The sequence below is a fragment of the Melanaphis sacchari genome, unplaced genomic scaffold (assembly GCF_002803265.2).
Source record: "Melanaphis sacchari strain LSU unplaced genomic scaffold, SCAv2.0 Contig92_pilon_pilon, whole genome shotgun sequence".
In the NCBI taxonomy this organism is placed as follows: Eukaryota; Metazoa; Arthropoda; class Insecta; order Hemiptera; family Aphididae; genus Melanaphis; species Melanaphis sacchari.
Genome location: NW_020271656.1, coordinates 816,608 through 836,875, shown reverse-complemented (window position 1 = coordinate 836,875; position 20,268 = coordinate 816,608). Strand labels below are relative to the sequence as shown.

General features: G+C 29.3%; 1 protein-coding gene across 6 annotated transcripts in view; it reads right to left on the bottom strand.

Annotated features, from left to right (window-relative positions):
- The window catches only part of LOC112602991 (protein sprint), an 84,218-nt gene that overhangs the window by 18,854 nt on the left and 45,096 nt on the right, over nucleotides 1-20,268 (bottom strand). For 5 of the 6 annotated variants that reach the window (XM_025351384.1, XM_025351386.1, XM_025351387.1 and 2 more), the window contains one exon: nucleotides 6,180-6,357. In XM_025351384.1, coding sequence (XP_025207169.1) covers nucleotides 6,180-6,357 — 178 coding nt within the window. Of the gene's footprint in view, nucleotides 1-6,179; nucleotides 6,358-14,331; nucleotides 14,556-15,109; nucleotides 15,223-20,268 lie in introns of those variants that run through there. The other variant, XM_025351385.1, reaches the window with a different exon arrangement.

Here is a 20,268-nt window from a genome sequence, read left to right as displayed (position 1 = left end):
GACGACCATTTTGTTGTATACGATTTACAATAGTAGTTTGTAATGAGTATAGAATTAAAAACAACAATACATTATACATTACTACATATTTTTAGCTTGTTAATATTACTTTAATCATTATTAGTAGATAGATATCTTTAGAAATACATGATGAAATAACACTCGTTCATTATGTGTGTGGTTTATTAAAGTTTCGTCGTTAATATATTTTACTAAAAAACCAAAACATTAGTAATTACAATCCTCGCGTTATACTTTAATATCAGGCATTGACTTAATAGCATTATAATAATGACAATAACCCAATATATTATCAGAGTAATATGTATCATTTACTGAAATAATACATAATAATAAATAAATAATATAGCTGGAAGGTGATAAGGATGTTACACAGTATTGCAATTAAAATACATTAATATTAATAATTAATGAGTTTTAGGTTTTAAGCCAAAACTGCGCGTGCGGGTGTGTGTGTGTGTGTGTGTGTGTTGGTAAAGTAGCACATTGAATCATATATCAGAGAATAACTATAAGAGGGTCATCAGTGGACGCACGCTCGTTTTACACCGTTTATGGATTAAGAGTTCTTCTACTGATCGATTTATACGGCTACCCATACAGTTAATTACTTGTCCGGATTAAAGCAATTTCAACAATAGTTTTGTCAAATAATCTAAAATGTACCGAATCCGTAAAATTAGAACGATGCATTAAATATTAATTATTATCGTACGCTTTTCAGTGGAATACGCGTGCTAGCGGTTAATGAATAATACAAGAATTTAATTTTGAACAGCCCTTCTATTTTAAAGGAGAAAAAAATTAATTCAATTTTACTAAAACACTGCAGTTGAAATATTAAGAAACGGCACAAGAAAGTGTTTTATAAGAACGAGGTAACTATAAAAATAATAGGAGCAACGTTACTGTTATATTATAATATATAATATATATACGTGTATGTAGTTATTGAGCTTATACTTCTTCAATTCACCCGGTGGAAAATTGTATAGATTGCAATGCGTTTAAAATAATAGAGCTTTCACAATTAAAAATATAAATCAATGCGCAATTTGATCATACATATATGTGCAATGACAATACATATTATTTGATTAATGAGTAAGAAGTATGGTATTTTTTAATCATACTGATTTTCAAACACAATAAATAATTAGTGGTTACCTACCCATTTAGTGTATAATGTACTTACTACTTATGTATAAATGTATGACGTGGATATTATTTTCAAATAATAATAATGTCATCGAAGTTAGTAATTACTAATTACTAATAAATGATAATATTGTGTTATCACTTGGTTAAAATAAAATATTCTTATTCCGCATAATAAAATATACATATATAATATCATACCATTATAAAGATAACAATATTGTTATGCTCTCGAGGTATTACATTACTTTGTATTATTAATCTTATACATCTCAACGTTAAATAATATTATTTATAGGCCAATTAATAATTATAACCTCATTTACCTGAACGGAAGTGCAAGTGTTTTAAACAATAATTTTTTAACAACATTCTGACCAACCTTTCTACGTAAATCATAATCATTTTGGCTTTTTCCCAAAATATACAACACGATTAAGTGCTAAATAGATTGCATTCAATTTTTTGAAAATATCTATGTACAAAACATTTGCACTTTGAGAGTAGATTTTCTTAAAATAAAAACACATTCGTGACGGAAAAATATAAACATAATAATTATACTTAATAATTGTATTCAAAATAAATAATAGAACAGCGCCAAAAAAAAAAAAGTTACGTCTAAAAACTATATATTTTTTTTTCACTGGATATATAGAATGTCACTATTGTCATAGCAGTTTTGGTACAAATGACACGCTACGCTAAACTTATTGTGAGGAGTGCAACCAGTACTTACCTACAAAATATCTAAAAAAATATAGTGGGCGTTGTTTTAGAGGTAAAAAACAAGAGTCTGATTAATGCTCGAGTGTCAGAAAAATTGACGAACCGCACAATGTACGACTATAATTTTGACAAATGGAGCTCGGTCGTTCGCCAAATACTATAATGTACATATTTCTATACCTATATACACTGCTATCGATCATCATCAAACTCTGGGGCCGCTATACAAAGGGAGGGAGGATGCTGTAGTCCGAAACCGCGGGCTGTCATGCAGTCGCGTCAGTACACATATAAATTATAGTATACATAGTATTATAGTATATATACCTATATATTATACAAACACGTTCAGTGGGGTACTGGAAACAATTCTTATTCTTAAAGAATAGATAAAATAAAATATTTATTGTTACAAATTTAACAGCACATAATATTGTGTTTATATATGTTGATCAAAAGATCAATGTAGAGTAAAAATGAAAAATTCATCAGCCACGGGGTTACGATCCAAAGCGATTTTTCCATTGTATAGAATATTATTGTAATAATTATTATTATAACCAAATAAAGAAGAAGAAGAAGAAGAAGAAGAAGAAGAAGAAGAAGAAGAAGAAAAAGACGAAGGGAAAAGAATCTGCAAGGGCAATGAAGTCAACAACGCCATCGTTCCAAAAGTATAAAAACAGTATATTATATTATATACCTATACTATATAAATAGTTACAGCTAAGTCGGAGAATGAAATTGCTAACGACGGCAAAATCACGAGAGAAAAAATGTTTTCTTTTAAATAATAATAAATACATAGCAAAGTAAATACTAGGTAATTTTTATGACGTGATGAGTTTTTAATATATTTTTTTCGCAATTATAACCGTGACACGAAGTCTGTCGCGTTAAAGATAAGGATGAATCGTACGTTTTCATCCCGATGAAGAGTTTCGTGTTGACGTAGTTCGATAATAATCCCCTCAAGATAAACAACTGAACGAGACGAGAAACTACGATGACTGCGACATTACGTCCAATCAGTCAAATAATACAAAATCAATTATCAATTTTGTTGACGTGTTTCTTTATGGTCGACAAAACAAAAAGCAAAGTATCAAATCTTCATTGGATCTGTGATGACTACATTATATTAAATAACTCACCAGTTTGTAATCGAATTCAAATAGAATAAACCATAACAATAGGAAATAATAAATCGAAAGTTATAAAATCGCATTGTTATTGAATAAACAAATGAAAAGTAGAATATTAAAAATATTTAACAATTAAAATCGTTTTGGTAGGTATTATCTTTATTTATACAAAGAACATTAGAAAAAAGAAATGCTGATTTATTAAATTTTGGATAGAAGCGATAGTGTGCAAGACGAGTCAATATCCTTCTCCATAATATAATATACAATGCTAAAAAGCGCTGAACACGGTAAAAATTGTTTTCGGTATTGCAGACTATTATAATAACTACTATTTTAGATTCGCTGATGATACAATTTAATTAAACACCTTATTATTTCTTAAGAGACATTTCGCGTAAAATTCCGCAACGTTGATTTTCGAAAATTTTCATCAAAGTAACTGAAATTAAATTAAAATGTAATCCCGAATACTCTGTTTAATTAATCTATCAGAGAAACTGAAAAACTTTCACATTCTTATTTCATTTAAAATAAAATAACAATACTTATTAAAATTAAGAGGCAGTTGATAGGTTTACCCAATATTAAATTAAGGTTAACAATACAATATATTTACATTAATAACTTGTTTAATATAACATTAATATTTTATGCATCATTACATAATCGATAATTAATGTCCAGATCGCATAAACTTGTGTTTAAATCATGAAGTCACTAAAATAGTAAATCGACTAATTTAGATTAAACATAAATATTTTTCTTTTTTATTAGATTTGCTTTAAATTTACCTAGTAATATTTAGAATAATTTTAAAAATACAAAATAAATCGTATTTATTAGCGCCTGACCAATTTGTTTATAATATTAATGCATTCAAAACATGAAGTCTAAATAAATTTACACGACTACATCATAAATATCACATTAGATGCTTATAACTATTTGAATCAATAATGATAAGTGATGAATTGATGAAAAATCAAAAATAATGGTTGAGTACGTACGGTCGACATACCGCCAACAACATATGATACGCTTTAATATACGCCAACAAGTACATCAAACCGTCTGATCGTCATCGGACCACCCGCTGGGCATAAAACACCAGAGTGGCTATAATATTAATATTATGTTCCCGACTATTATACGGACTATATACAATGAATGCGTATGCGGTGGCTGTTTGCCACTATAATCGATACGGGTTTTAGAAAATATATCGTCTTATTTATTTCGTTTTATAAGATATACATAATAATATAATAATTATATATTATACCTATAATGACACCGCGCGCGACGGCCGTGAATAGAAATAATAATCGGAATTCCGAATTATATCTTCTAAGACGTGGGGAAGAACGAAAAGGAGCGGCGTTCAAAAAATAATAAGATGAGAAGGAAATAAAAGAATATATGCGTAATCTATACATATATAAACCGAAAGCGAATCAAATATTCACCAAAATCGATAAATTATCGAGTAACGCGAACGCGATGTCTCATTGGTATTCAGCAGGTGTTGTTCAGTTACTACATGAATGGGGGGGGGGGGCATTTGTCGAGTACGATGGAGTGGCGTGCATTTATATACATACATATGCACACATAATACTATATAATGACGTGTGTAGAACAATAGGACCGCAAACTGCAACGGAGGGAGGGGGGAGACAAGAAAATAATAACGCATTAATTCGTTCGTGGGTTTCAGTTAGTTTTTTCGAATAAGCTACCCACAAGTTTTCTCGGCCAAAGAAATTTTGTTTTATCAAAATCCACCCGAAATCAAAACAAAAAAAAAATAAATAAATAAATAAACCTCGAGGGTTTGTTCCAAACAAGCGCATTGCTTTTGAAAATGAAATGCTCGTGGGCGTGCTCAGTCCCTTCAATTCGTATACTAATATTATTATTATTATTATTATATACAACGGCGAGAGATAATGCAATTATTAAATCCATTTCTGGACTGCTTTGCCTGCGCAGTTATATACAGCAGGTCGAGAGAACTTCGAAGAAAGTTTAATTGCACACCATGCCGATTTTAGGTAAACAACGAAATACGGCGTCTGCCTAATTTTTTAGAACAATACCCTTGTAGAATTATAGTATCTATGCTGTACTATTATATTATAGTAAAATTATTCCGTACCTAAAATAAGTATAATCATAATATATTTCCATAAAAAGCATCTTTAATAATTCGCGGAATAATAAACGTACTCTTTCGGAAATACAATTAAATATAACTCGACATTATTTAAGCAAATAAAAGTGCATGTTATAATAATACATAAAACTATCAGTATAATTATTATATAACTAAATTTATTGAAAATTACTATTATGTAGTGATTAATGTTCAGGTTTTAATGTTTCATTAATTCATTGTTTTAATTATATTGCATAATGTGTAATAATAAAAAATAATAAATTCTTCTTTACGCCGGAAAACTAGGGATATATAATACAGTTTAAAGTTTCACGTAATTTCATGTGCTTTGTCTATGACATTTTAATGTATTAATTAGAAAAATAATTTTGAAAAAATAAGTTAATTTGTTCATCTTTCACAGTATAATATATATCATGTCATATATTGTTTGTGTAGTATTTTGTTTTAATAACTATTAGCGTGATTAGTTATTAAAATCGTTATAACGAGTACGAAATTACTTAAAGCAAACATAATGTGTGATTTGACGACAGTGAACAACCCTTATATAGTATTTATAATATATTGCCATCGTTTTATTACTATACGGTTAATGACGCGTTCAATTGGCTTTTAGTATTTATTCTGTTCAACGTTTGTGACCGTCGGGTAATACATTTGGTTATAGAGTTTAATAACAAACGACCGACGATTTATGACTCGAGGTTTTTCATTAATAGCTTTCACGGATAAGCAAAAAACGGACATCAAATTGCTTTACGGTTTTCGAATTGTTTTGGAGCGGGCACATGACACGATTTATAACTACACATAAAATAACCCTCTTATTCACTCCTCAGCTCAAACAGTTTAACGCGATAATATTTGTGTTCGAATTTATTATTATTGGTTTAATCTAGTTAAGTAGATAATGTTTATTTCGTACGTATAAAAAAACTCACTTGTGACAAATTATTGAACTTGAATTCTCGGCCGTCCGGAAATTCTTCATCGCCCTGAAACTGTTTGTCTTCAGCACGGATCAGGTTGCCGTCTTGATCTTCGTCCTCGGGCCCGCTGACCACGGGGCCCTGAGATCTTGCCAAACCGTCGATGTAAGATTCAAGGAACGCATCACCTCTGCAAAAAAAAAAAAGAAACAATTTAAAGAATTAAAATATTACTGTATTATAATATTACTATGTATATGACGTCTGATACTATAATATAAACGTGTACATTTAAATAAGTAGTATGTGTCTATATTACAATTTATTAATTTAAAAGTTGTGGTTGAACTTCCTTTCACTATACATTGATTATGATTTCATGAAAAGTAATATTTCATATATTATACTAATATAATATACGTGTGTTATACATTTTAACCTTGAGAAATATAGACTATTAATAGTTTTACAAAATAAATTAAGCATAAATCTTTCCAGTTATAACTCCAATACAGTTTCATATAAATTAATTGTATGTATAATAAATTAATAAATATATAAACTACAAATCAACTATAGTAACATAATAATCTAATTTTAACAAAGTTCTAGTTATTGCTTCACCAACAAAACATAATATAATAAAGTTTTGAGAAGTTTGTTCAATTTCAACATAGGCAATATTATTTCCCCTAAAATATAAAAATATCAACCACAGATAAATATAATTTATATATTACTGTAACCCAATGAAGGGGACTTGGATCTGGATATAATTGCTTGAATAACCATTCAGATTTTATCGTTTTACATAGGCCAGGCGTCAACATTATTAGACGCCTGACTTTTATAGTTGGTTATATCATACAACTTTAGAATCAAAACTTGAACATTTTTTTTTTTTAAATAATCTCTGTTTTTAAAATAAAAGAGATTTGTATGTGCTTTGATCATTAAACTAAGACAATTTAATGAATTATTATATTTCATAAAATAAATAAGAACCGCTCATAAAGGAGCAAAATGCAATTAATAACGCTGCAGTGTGCTGTTTTGATAAGCAGGGATTAAGTAACCTCGACCGCCCCTTTTGGCGGAGGTTTATTACCAGACAACCCTTTTAACTGAAGGCACAATTAGTGTGTCCGTGTGTGCGTAACTGTGTGTATGACAACAGACGAAATGGTAACCCGAATAGAAACAACGCTCTTTGTTTATCAACGTTCACAAGTCACTTCGGGTCTCCTATATGTTTTGTAATAATGGCACTTGAGCGACAACTAAAGTGGGGAGGATGGGACACCACAACAAACCAAACAACTTTTCAATTTTCTATATATGTATAGAATAAAAAAAACACTGTTGACTAAAAAAAAATAGTGTTTAAGTATTTATTATTTTATGAGTTAAGTGATGTGTGTGAAAAAAAGTTACTTTTATAGGTATACTTTTATGGTTATAAAATATATTCGTCTGAATTAAGTAGAAAATATATTTTGAATATTTCGAGCCTACCCGAAGGCTGATGGGAATTATAAACTGCAGATAAACGAATGAATTCGCCATTATGAAATGGATTAGAGCCCCTTAAAAAGCTTCTTATCGGTCGACACGGAGGTTCAGTGGCTTTCAGAGAGGGTAAAGGATGATATTTAGTTAACAATGGTGATGTAGACTTCAGATGTTAGAAAATAATCGGATTACACATTGCACAGATGCTCTTTTGACGTAACATACCGATGTATAAATTGTTAAGAAAGTAATTATTTATTAATTTACAAAAAATTACAACAAATAAGGTATTTTCTATTTATATAATTTATAATAAAAAAAAAATATACAATATCAACGTTTACCTACCTAATTGTGTTTTATTTTTATATTGCATAAATTCAGAAAAGTTGTGTTATATGCTGTATTATTATGTATACCATAATTACCAATTAAAAAATCAATGTATTTTAAAAGCACTAAAGTTTTATTGATAAAAGCGTTACATAGTACAGTGATGATTTTTTACTTATTATTATTATTAATTGATCTTTATTTCGCTTCAACGACTTATAGCCATTAACGCTAATTGAATGTTATTTTTATTCAATAACAACGCACGTCCGATAATAAAAATAATAACAATATACAACAATAAAAACATCATTCAAGTTTGAAATAAAAATATTCAATTGCAAAATAAATATAATAAGTATTGTATTTATTATACAATAAATAAAAAAAACTATAGTAAATTAAGAAATCACAAAAAATTGATAGCTACTATTTTTATATACTACTATTGAAATATTTAATTGGAACTCAAAATACATATTCTAATTTAAATTCAATCAATTCGCGATCTATACGTCAACAATATAAATTATTATAATTGTGTATAGGGCAATTTACACTGCATATACAATGGTCTGTAATTTAGATGAAATGTTGTAAACGATATTTAATAATTTATGTTATATTTTCAGAGTGGTATTTTAGATATGTATTCAATGCTCTACAGTCTACACCTACGTGCAATATAGTCAATAAATCATATTATATTTCAAATATTACATTCATATTATCCTAAAATCAACTATTTTAGATTTCATGATTAATGTAATAGTATTTTAAACACACAGAAATGAATAAGCATAATACTAAAATGATGTCTAAAATAATACTTATATATATATAATATATATACCAATAAACCTTTAGCGTGAAAAGCATCACCACGTATAATTGACGAGAATGCTATTTTCGTAAAGGGCGTCAGTATATTAACATTATCATCATTCCAACGGCACCCGATGCATTAAACCGGGTTTAGAGATATCAATTAATTTCATCCCGGAAAGCAAATAATTAGTTTTGTAACCCCTCTCTGAACTGTCCGTTTTAAAGGGAAATTTATAACTATGGGGTTATCAATAAAAAATAATATTAAATTTAATGAAGTTTGCATTGATTAAGATGATTAAATCATATATATTTTTAGACATAATATTGTTTTTTCAATAGTTGTTTTAAATTTTAAAGTAAATGATGTGCATAATATACGTGAACAGAATTATTAACATCACTGCATACAAAAATGAAGACATATTTGTACAATTTTGTTTTTTAATATAGGTAAATTTCTTATTTTCTATTGTAATTTTGCAATAAAACACAAAAAATTTAAACAATATGGTAAATAAATACATTTGTTTTCATTAAAACAGCTGATAAGATTATAATTTATATTTTAGCTAAAGAAATAAATATGTCTGATAACAAATAGTGTTTATTGTCTACCTAATTCTGCCGAAAGGATTTTCGTTGTTCAAAAAAATAAAATAAATAAACGCGTTTTAAGTTTTAAACTGTTATTACTTTTTGAATTCAACAGAGGTAAAGATGAAATCCCTTCGGGGCACGTTTCCATGTCAAATCTAATAATCCGGGCCACTGAATTTGCCAAGGAATCTTTAAAAAAAAAAAATGAAAGCCCGAGAAAAGGGTATACATTATACTTGTACAGTGTGTTCTACCAAACGGAAGCCAATTTATTGGTTGTTACTTACCCAATATTATGAAGTCATAAGGTAATAAGGGATTATTATATCTGATAAAGGACAGCCGGGTGGCCTCATTGTCGGTTCCCTTGCAGTTATAATACTAGTATGTCACAGACAGATGTATGGTCGCCATGGAAACTGTCTGCGAATCCCTACTACCCTATAGTATGTGTTTTAGTTTATACACACTATATATTATGTACGTGAACAAAAAAAAAATTACACTTCTTGCAATCACCCTTTGTACCGAATGAGTCATTTTAGTTACACCACGACAAGTTCGTAACACCCTTTCAGAATCTCTCCAATTTGAATACGATGATTTTTATACACGTTCAAAAAACCTTATGATTGCATAACGTAGAATTTCAATGCTAAGTATATATACCATATAAATTAATTTTATTCATTCTATTTGTTCATCCTTTTGAGGTAAAACATCAGGTTATAAACCATCAAAGGAAAGATACTTTATCTAATTATAATAACCAAAATAAGGTCACTTATACATCAAGAAGGATTTTGTAAGATAATAAATATTATTTTCGGTATAAAATCTTTTAATAAGAAAATCTGATAATATATAGATATTATAGAGTTTAGATATTATAGCTTTAAAAAAAAAAAATTATTATTATTTTTAATAACTATATATTTTACGTGTTATTTACTTTGCTTTATTTTTAGTTTAATATATAATATTTAAAATTACATAATAAATAACTGTATGTATCACATAACAAAAGTTATTAAAATGCAATAAAAATAGCTAAATAATTAAAATAAAATTTTTTGTATCTACTATCTACGTATCTTACGATGACCTAAGTTATATGAATCAAACACACTAGTTTATAAAATACGTTAGACCAATAGAAAAAAAATCAAACGCCTATAAAAACCACAACTAAACTGATAATAATTAATATAGAGACAAACTATAATGTAAAATCTCACATCGACTAAATTAATCACAGAATGAGCATAATTAAAATTGCTCAATAATATTATAATTGTTGAGGCTATGTTTAGCTAATAAATATACAATTATTAATTAATATTTTTAATTTTAACGAGAAAATAAAGTAATATTAGTAAAAAATGATTCTGAACATATCTCAGTTGACCCATGGACAACATTTTATCTAAAATATATTATGAATACTTAACTTTTTTAGCGTAATTATATGTAAATGATTCTCAATTTATAGTATAAAATAATTTTATTAAAAAATGCATAAAATCACATAACCTTAAGTCTGACTTAGAACCTTAATTTAAATTAATTCAAACAGTAATTATTGACTAGAATATATAAAATTACATAGATCAACAATAAATCTTCAATATAATGTACATACATATAGTCATTTTTTAATCTTAAAAAATGACGAACATGTAAAACAAAAAAAAAAATAGAATGTTTTAGTTATAAAATATAAGTAATATAACAGATACAAATGTATAATTTTACATTGATCAAAATGAATACAATATGCGGGTCAACGTCTTGTAATCATTTTCATCCTTCACAAAACGAATTCACGATCAGTCAACAAATAAAAAACAAGTTTTACACTCCATAGATTAGATATTACGCAAAAACAGGTTATCAATCTATAAATTTGACCAATATCACAATATTATTATGTGTAAGATGGTGTAATATATGTTATAGCTATTCGACGTGAAAATATATTATGGTATATCAGTTGGTTTCTACAAATTTACTTCAGCCCTTGGGATTGGGTGACATTTTGTATAACCCTCGTGCACATTTGTACCCTACTACACAATTGACGTCCGAGACCTTTGCGGCTTACTGTGTATTTTACTTTATTATTATTTATTTTTTTATTTTTTTGACGATCAACTGGGCCAAACACGAGCCGGTTTGGACATGTATTATGCATGTCGAGGAAGCCAAGCACGCGGTCTAATCAACCAGAGAGGAAATTCATGAAATATTCACAGACCTAAAGGGAACATCTAGACGCAAATAGGAAAAAACGTATCAAGACATTTGAATTGTCTCATTAAAACTTACTCGTACAAAAATATATTCATAAAAAACAGATCAGAGAAATATAAATTTAAATCGATTAAATAAATATAGTTTTAGTTATAAAAGAAAAATATTGGACGTTACAAAAGTATAAAACGAAAATAATGATCTGCAAATTTTCTATACCTGAAAATATCAAAAGTTTAACCTAGGATTTCTGGCAACAATAGTCGTGAATTATATTGAAAATTATCATAATAGTCCACATTTAGTCCACACAAAACAATTGTTAAAATAGTAAGAATGTATTTATTTTTCTGATAATTATTTTAAATCAATACTTGAACTATTGTTTATATTCACGTTCGATAAAAATAAAATAAACTTTATGATTCAAATAAACACGCAATTAAATTATAATTTTTTCTTTATAATGCCAAATATGTATAATTATTAAGTAGTATCAAGACTTAGAAACTTTTCTATAATTCTTCAAAAATTTTAGTATCCTAACAATTTTTTTTAAAATTTAATACCGTTAATAAAGTACCTATTCATGTTTTGAATACTATTATGAAACGATCGAAAAAAACAATACGGAAATGCAGATATTTATACTTAATAAGAATTGCATGTAGTGCATTATTATAAACTACCTATTCATTGTTATTAACTATTTCCTCAATGAAAGTAAAATAATCATAATATATTATTCTATGATAATATCTCACAATAATATATTAATAGTAAATCATATTTTTTGTTTGATAGTACCTAACTAAATATATTTTTCTTATTCGACCAAATCATATTTATTTTTTAATCTTATTCATTGTATTTATTAGTAAAACATGACAAATAATTGATTTTTATACTAATAACAGTAATAAATGATACGATTTAAAAAAGAAAAAAATTTGTTGGGTCGATTTCGGAAAATAATTTAAATCCACGGATATTGTGTACAATAACTTCAATTCAGCAGAAAAACCCTGTCTCGCAGGCTGTTGTATTGTGTATATACAAATTTGACTTTATAAGTGCCTTACCAGCGAGTTTTAATAGACAGACGGACATCCTTTCAAAGACGAGCGGGAATTGGATTTAATTAAGCATAACGGTATGTGGGACAGTACGTCTCGTGATAAAATGTCTTCTCGAAAAGGGGAGGAAATAATTTCGATCGTTAGTTCACCATTGTTTCAGCATGCTTTTAACGATAACCGATTTGTCACTCCCTTATTTTTTTCGATTCAAATCTCTACTGAAGTGTTTTAATTTTAAATCTAGACAGAAAGGACTAAACATTTGTAAGTTGATCAAAAGAGGGAGAAAAAAAATAATTTTTTTTCTTAAGAGAATATGAAAATATCCTTTATGTTTACGTAAAAATGAAAGGATAGAGAATCTAGTAATCAGATTAATCGACTGAAACGAACGGAAACTTTTGAGTGAACAATGTAGAGTGCTTAACAACAAAAAATATATATTGTATGTTGATAAGACAACAGTCTGTCGATTCAGACTTAAAATCCAATTATGTGAAAGTTTGAAATTTATTAAAAATGTCAATATTGTATTATATTATACAGTAAATAATTTTTTCAGCGAATAATAAATAAAGTTTAAAATTATTTTAATTATTTGGTCTTCAATTAAAACGTATTTCGCAATATTTATCGTCGTATTATTCAATTTCAAGGTTACTTGTAGGCAATATAATATAAATGTGTAGATATATCACTAAATATTTGAAGCAATTTTAATTTATTTAATATGTTATAGCAAATTGATGTTCGATTATTTTTCATCCGAAAATAGTTATATTAAACAAAAGATAAATTGAATAGTAATTAAAATTCAATAAAAGTTTTGAAAACGAACTATATTTTAAAGAACTTTTTCATATAAATAAAGAGCAATTTTTCGATAAACTTTCCGTAAAATTGAACAAGTTACATCAATACTTGTATAAATGTGAGTTCCACGGAGATGAAAACTATTTTCAACACCAATAATTGAAAAAACTTCTTACTGTGTAACTTAAGTACAATTTTCAGAAGTCAGAATTAAAAGGAAAATATATTGAGCTTATCAAATCTATATAATGCAACATTTTTTTTAAATGTTTATTTAAGAAATAGATAATTCTATAAGAATATAACATACATTTTGTAAAATAAAATATATGCAATAAAATACACAGTTTGCGACGTAACATTATATAGCCACCACAAACCATGTATACTTGCAATTTTTTTTCTTATTCGTTTATTTTTAATAGATAATTTGAATGTGAAATATAAAAATGTATACAGTTTTTAGAAAGTATTAAACATTTTCTAAGCACGCACAAATAATAAGACATTACATTTTAAATTACAGTCGAGATGTCATCCTTTAAGGAGCGCAATATACATTTATAAACCTACAATTATTTACCAAATAGTACGTACTCTAGAATAATAAATACATGTGATTGGACAATCCAAGTCTCTATTACCAGATTATTTTTTATTTTAACAGACATTTAATGTATACCTTCACGTTTTTCAATACACAAAATGTTTCAATCAACAAAGTGTACAAAACAATTTTTTCTCACCTAAAAAACAATCTTTTCTTGCCAATTTCTGCATATCGGCGACTGCAGTTTAACGGCTTAAGTGAAGTTGGCGACACGGACCGGCGATTGAGTTTCACAAAACTCAAACTGTGATTCAGAGATGTCAATAGACCACGGTCGGACGTCGGCGACAGAAATGTGGACGCACCGTTGCACAGGTGTTCGATGCTAGGCGACGGCATGCCGGTGGTCTACACAGCGAGCTGGAAAACCGCGGCGTTTAAAAACAGATTGAACAAGAGTCCGAAATTATTGTGATGGGGACAAAACACAAGAATAGAATTAAAATAATGACGAAAAAACGACCACGACAACACTGACCAGGCACAGAACAAATCGATTATTCTGTTTTTTTTCTACTATTTTTACCATCGTCGGATCCGGTGAACCGTAGATCCTTCAAGGAAAAAAGATACGGGCAAATAATTCCGTAAGACGTGACACACGAGGCGAACGGCAAAAATACCACATTAGGGTCAAGGAATGCTAAATCGAGTAGTCGTCGTCAGTGAGCATTATTGCAGCACACGCACAATATAATATTATACATACGTGAGCGTTAATATAAGTGTGCCTAGTGTGTGGGTTAAGTTAATGGACTTGTACAACAACGATACAGATGACTTTTTTTGGAAGTGATGGAAAAACCGATATTTTTAATGAATGAATAAAGTCTATGGTCAATGTGTCGCGGTAGCTATGGTATTTGAGGAAATTTCAAACATGAATAATATCATATGTAAATATATTTATTTACCATAAATTCTATAATCTGAATCCTAGTCACAGTAGAACTATAAACACACACGCACGACCGCGAGATGACGCAAAAATCACGAGCGTGCAAGAAGCACACAACCGTCGGCCAGAGACGTACGAACGCGACTGACGCGCGTCGAACGGTCCGGCGGCGGCGTCGTCATCGTCATCGTCGCACGAGAAAAAAACAGCGAGACCGGCAGCAGCGCCGCCTCTCTTCCGCCTACAACCCTTTTTTCCTACACTCCAAAGTGCACCGAATCAATCGTTTTGCTGAACGACGATAACCAGTACATTCCGTCTGACCTTTTTCCTCCTTCACACCAAACTCTTTATCGAACAAACACAAGTAGTAGCAGATCCAAATTATAAGTACCCGGCTACCTCCGTAGGTAAGTACGTCATGTTTTGTATGTATAAATTATGTATGTTATGTTTAGACCTCGGTTGAACCTAAAAATATATGACTTAGATGCATAATATATTTTATTTAAGCAGTATAGCGTCGCTAGTAGTGATCCAAACACTCTTAAAACGACCTAAACCGATAAATAACAATATACATTTTACTGTAATTTACCCGAAATGAATTAGTTGATTAAAAAATCACCTTTTTATCGTCAGAAAAACTGCGTTATGTAATGACATAAATATATTATTATAATATATAAATATACAAAAGCTCGTCGGCGTATTATTGTGATTGTAGATATATCATTCAAAACATTACATTATCGTAGTATATGCGAGAGAAAACACTATAGGTCGTTGCATTTTAGAGTAATGTTTTGAACTTAATATAAATGCCACTTTACAAAATGATAATACACACACACATGAACTAATTCATTAATTTATTAAACTAGATTAAGTCGAGTACAATCTCAAACATGTTTGAACAAAATTAGTTTCCGTGCTTTAACATTTAACACAAGTCATTATTATTTATTCTGATGATAAACTACTATTGATATAATATTATATAATACCAACAGATGGACTAGAAAAATAACACGTTGCACTAAATCATACATATTTTATCAATATAAAATATTTATAATTAAATTAATTTCAATAATATTTTATTAGATAGAATATTATAAAGTACGTATGGCACGATCTTGGTAGCAATGATATAAAAACCATTTTTCAAAAAACGTTGATAATGTAAGGAAAATTATAAGAATAAATCATAATATTATTAGGTTTTTTTTTTAATACAAAATAATTATCGAAATATAGATTTTAGTATTTGAAGACGTCTATCGTATAGCATAATAGTTATAACTATTTCAAACATGGTGGGATTAATGTCATATTTTGTGAGCAAATTGAGGCCTTGTGTAGTCATTAACGATCCCTCAGTTCGAATTTTATCAAATTGTAAGGGATTTTTCGATAATTTCTAAAAGTTGGTTCTAAATTGACTTTTATTGCCAAAGAGATCGGTAAGAAACGCTAGGGTAGACACGTCCCACGTGGGATTTAACGAAATCGTGCAAATAGAACATCAAGTCGGACAGGAGGAAACGAATCAACAAAGTAACTCTTGTTCCGGTTCCATATGATTGTTACGATTTTTCACTATACGAAATTAGTTTAACGAACCAAAAGCTTTTCAAATAAATGTACAAAAATATTAAACACACATTTATTGCTGGCTTAGAAAATAATAAGAGAATTAAATAATTGCTCATTTGCCTATTTTTATTTATTATGATATTTAGATAAATGATTAAATAAACACATTATATTTAATTAATAAATTACGAAATACAATTAAGAGATAATTATTCAAATTATACAATTAATAATAATAGTATTATTATAGATATTATACATTATAATTAGTAATATATTGAATTACATTACAGGTTGAACAAATTAATAATTAATTCAAGAGTTGTAATGCTTCTTAAGATTATTATTTGAATACAAACGTTTGTAAATTAATTTAATTTTAAATATGTGTATTATTAAACATTTTGAACTATTTTTTTTTTTTTTTAATAGTCTATAAGAATTTTCTATCAGGTGGATAAAACATTGAACGAAATTTAAAGCTCGTCAATTGGGTGTAAGTTTAATACTTGACCATGCTAGTTTTGTGACAAAAAATACATAAAAATGCACTTAGAAAATAAAACCATCGTCATCGGTTTTTGGACGTCTTCTCGGAGGGGACATAATGTTAAGTCCCAAAACGGTCGTCTATCTAATTAACCACAATTGGACCCACATATAGGGGACAGTGACATATTCAATTCGGCCATAACATATTATTCGATATTCATCATGTGTCACGAATTATTTTGATTATATTATAATAACCAACGTATTGGCTCAAGACCAATTGCGGAAAAATAATACATTTGTTTTCAGTGTCTGTGCGCGTAGGTTTTTTGAAATACCGGTCCGGTACACCAACTTCGGCGATGTTTAATCATTATTATTACTATTATTGTTTTTGTTATGGTTGTTGCTGTTGTCTAGAGTGCAACGCGTACATTCCTACACGCGCCGTGCATGCAAGTCAATTAATCTATCGATATAATATTATCATTGTGTGTTCAGGAGACCATGTACGAAATGTCAACTGCGATACCGACGCACCACACAATCGTTGAATGTCATCACTAATCCACACGATTAAATCATGTATTATTAAGTTTTACACCACCCTTAAAGAATCGGTTAGCGCGTGTAAAACAAGACAATAATATCTAATAATGTAATAGTCGGTCGAAAATCGCACGACGAAACAATAAACGAGGATGATTCGGGCGTGTAGTACATATAAAGTATAGCAGCAATTGATTTACACCGCGGAAGCCAGGTCCATCAACGACGCTATTAAACAGCAGTCGGTTTCGGGAGCTTCTCCCCACGTGTAGCAGTAGTCCGATGATTTCGCTGAACATGCACCCTTGATGCATCAGTGGTGATAGCAGTGCAGGGGTGTGTCGACGACGGCACGTCTTTATACTCGTATTATTATATCGTCGTCGCGCTATCTAAATCGACTGTGGTCACGCAGACAGCTATTGATAAACATTTCCGGACGACAACTTGGGGGAAAGTGTATACCTACAGACATATACGTCGTATATGTAGGAATCGTGCTGAATATATAGAATTCCATCAGATAAAAGTAATGCATGTCACCCGCAAAACATGGGGTGAATTAGAGTCCCGAAAACCACCGAACCATTAACCAAATTTATTCATAATTTCGCACAATATACATTAAGTACTTACATACCACATCATAACAACTAACCGTAACAACGTATTTGTTATGCGTTTATAATGTAATGTATTGAATTTGCACGTGTATTCGATATTCGTACGTTTTGGTACATTACATTGTTAAGCTATTCACTACTCGTATAAATGCACGATTTAAGGTATAGCATAATTATTGCAAAATCGTAACGTCTTGATATCGACTCTTTATTTTTACAATCATGGTTAATCGATATAGTTATAGGTATTTCTTTGAAGATTAATAAATAAAAAAAATAAATACACCTTACATGGTCAATGGAAGACGACAATTCTTGTTTTTCGTTTTCCAAGTATAAACTTAAACTATACAACAGCATTGGACGTTGTACTTTTATATTATAAAAACGCAATTAAAGTCAAGTGGCATTAGTCAAACGGGAAAACTATTAAAATAACATTCACTCCCCGTGACGTTATTCTATTTCTTACCGGCCGTTACTGCATCATACGTCAGACTTCAACGCCAAAAACAACAAGACGTGACGCAAAAACCAAGGAAGAAAAGCTTTTAAGACTTTCTAGGAAAATATTTATCTGCGGGTACAGTAATGCACAGATGCACCACAACACAGTTTCATCGACGTCCGCATGACCGTATAATATGCCTTTATACGTACGTACGACGTACGCTACCGTTTTGAATACCGTAATATATCAAAGAGAAACTTTATCAAAGCGAAAATAATTAGCAAAACGTCGTTTTATTCCAGAAACCCGCGTATCGCCTTTTACCAGCACCATTGTGAAATGAATATTTTGCGATTATTCCCTATCGAAGAGCGCACGTTCTGTCTACAATAATAACTATCCGTAGATAAGTGCGTCGGCTATTATACAGACAGTCGAAAGCCCTCTGTTTGTCGGATTACGTTTCATATAATATATATAAATACGGCACTATCCCCATCATTCCCTTCTCACTCGGTCCACGGTAAATAATCTCTATGTATACCAACAACCCGTGTACTAACGTATACGATGTGTTGAAACACACGAGTCATTAATATATTTTTTTCCCCGGCCGTCTACAGCATAGAAACCTTTCAACAATTCAACAGCATCGCACGCACCACAATGATCCCGAGCTTGGACCGAAGCTTTTAATCCGACGAAAAATGTCCGGCGGCTTAAAACAGTGTTTTGTTCAAAATCATATCCATTTGACCGTGCAATACACGTACAATAAGCGACCGTGGATTATGGCCATAATGTATGGTTTGGTATAGACATTTTGTGTATACATAGTACGAGTAATATAACATCGATGCCCGTTGTTAAAAAAAAAAATTAAAATTAATAAAAATAATTGACAGCCTACGTGCTTTTTTTCTCAATGTTGTATGCTTCGTTTCCGTTTAATCTTTGTGTGCTATTTTTATTTTCATTGACTATGCAAATTAATAAACATCAATAAAATGAACACTATTATATTTATCATACATATATAGATTAATTAACTCAAATTCAAATTCGTTTGATTCCCTTTAATAAAAGCGAGAATGAGTTTTGATAATTAAAAAAAAACATGCTGGATTGCATTATTTAAACTACGATGTTTCGCTATGATAATGCACAACTAACACAGATCACGGCATGAGTTTAAATTAATAATTTATCTACGACGTTTACATAAATTTAAAAAAAAAAAAATTATTTCTTTTTATAACATTTATATGTTTATCATAATCATATATAAACAAACTTTGTTATTTTATTATTTTAATTAATTTCTTAACACGATGAAATAATTAAATGAATTATAATATATTTATATAGATTACTGTGTGAAATTAATGTGATTTAATTTTTCACAACATGTGGCATAAAAATTATGAAACATTTAATAGATATCCGCGCGTGTGTGTGTGT